General features: G+C 44.9%; 1 protein-coding gene across 1 annotated transcript in view; it reads left to right on the top strand.

Annotated features, from left to right (window-relative positions):
* Nucleotides 1–1,197: 1,197 nt before the first annotated feature.
* lypla2 (lysophospholipase II) overlaps nt 1,198–1,723 on the top strand; it is a 12,618-nt gene continuing 12,092 nt past the window's right edge. The window contains exon 1 of the mRNA XM_015399864.1: nt 1,198–1,357. Coding sequence (XP_015255350.1) covers nt 1,243–1,357 — 115 coding nt within the window. The 5' untranslated portion in view covers nt 1,198–1,242. The remainder of the gene's footprint in view (nt 1,358–1,723) is intronic.

Below are 1,723 nucleotides of genomic sequence, written 5' to 3'. Positions count from 1 at the left end.
GATCATTCGATTTCATCCTGGACACTACAGAAAATGGGCTAAAAGTGTTAAAAACCGGAATTTTCCTTTAAGTTCGTGATAAATTTTCATCTGAAATCTAGGAAGGTTTGCGGAGGAAAGGAGGCCAGATGAGCACTTTGGAGGAGAGTGCAAATGATTTCATTGCTTTTGTTTGGAAGAGATTAGACAGACAGATGATTGAGGGATTAAATGTGACAGGAAGGTTTAGTGTTTTCACCGTAGCTAAAAAGATGCCAGCAGGACAGCAACAGACAGATAATATTGGTTATCATCTAAGGTGTTTGAAGAGAACTCTCTGTCTTTACATAGAATAAATTCAAATCTCGAGTTAAAAATTAAACAAAACAACATTCCAGCTGCAAAGAGCATATAAGAGAATGTTTTCCTGTTTCCTGCTCCATGCATTACTCATTTATCCTGGTCCAGCCAGTCACATGTTTCCAGTCTGCACACTCAGGATATAATAAGTTTGCAGGTAAAACATTTTCCATCATGGCAGCCGTGGAATTTGGGACATTCTCGCGTCTCCTCATTGTCTGTTTACCGACCGGGCAGCCCGCCTTCCTTCCTTCCTTCCTGTCCAGCATCATCCCAAAGCTTTTACTGTAGTCTGTCCTGATCTCTCAGGCTTCCTCGCATCGTTGCGATCGATTTAATGAGTGAAGCAGGCGGCGGCGGTGGTGGTGGGGGGGTTCATTTAGTTAATGTGTCCAAACCTGCCTGCTGTCAGCAGAAAGCTGCAGATGTGAAGCTGTTACTCACATCCTGGCTGCTGTGTGTGGTTCTAGTCTCTAGGTTGATATTTCTGGGTCTGAAGATGCTCTGGAATGAAATGTTGATTAATGGAGGCGATAAGAGGAGCCGGCTGAAAGGATTCTTCGTTTACTGACCCTCAGAATCGGTTCCTGTATGTTTTTATAGAAGGGTTTGAATTGATGTGAATGTTTGGGCTGATATTAATATTTCTATTATGTTTGATAACCCACATTTACTAATATTATGTCTGAAACATTTAAAACACAGAAACAAACATTTGTTGTTTGGATTGGCTGCTACCGATGCTAACGTTAATGCTAATATATTAGAGCATCGCAGCTTCTGAAGAACAAGCTGTTGTCTCAGAGCCTCAGATATGTGACGTTGTTTCATGGATCTCCACAGCGTTTGACCTGCACACAGCTGATCTCTGTGTTCTCCTGGTTCCAGCACCCCCTACAGTGTATGTGTGGTAACAACATGTCTGTGCCGCTGCTCGCCGAGGCCGTGACGGTGTCCGGGACGGAGAAGGAGACCGCCGCGGTGAGTCGAAATCAAACTCTCCTCAACATCTGGGGGCGTTTGCAGACCCAGCATTTTTCTACAGCACATGTTCACGCTACGCTACAGGCTAAAAAAAGGTCAAGTTGACTAACCTCTGGCGTCAACTTGCTGGTGGAAATCTCCAGCTTCTGTTTGCAGTCTCTGATCCAACCTTCTCAGCTTTGATCAGGGATTTCGTTCTTCTCTCTGATTCACTCATTAGTTGTTATCTGGAGGTTTCTGGTGATCCTGTGTTTGAGGAGGCAGATCAGGCTTCATGATGTGTCTGAACACAGATGGAGCCTCCAGACGGTAAACCGGTCTGGCTCCTTCAGAATGAATGACTGATTCAGGGGGCGGGGCTCTGGGGAGAAGAGGTGTGGAAGGTCAAAGGTCACATGAT

The sequence above is a fragment of the Cyprinodon variegatus genome, unplaced genomic scaffold, assembly GCF_000732505.1.
Source record: "Cyprinodon variegatus isolate N-32 unplaced genomic scaffold, C_variegatus-1.0 Scaffold1053, whole genome shotgun sequence".
Taxonomy (NCBI): Eukaryota; Metazoa; Chordata; class Actinopteri; order Cyprinodontiformes; family Cyprinodontidae; genus Cyprinodon; species Cyprinodon variegatus.
This window is presented reverse-complemented; position numbering and strand designations above follow the sequence as displayed.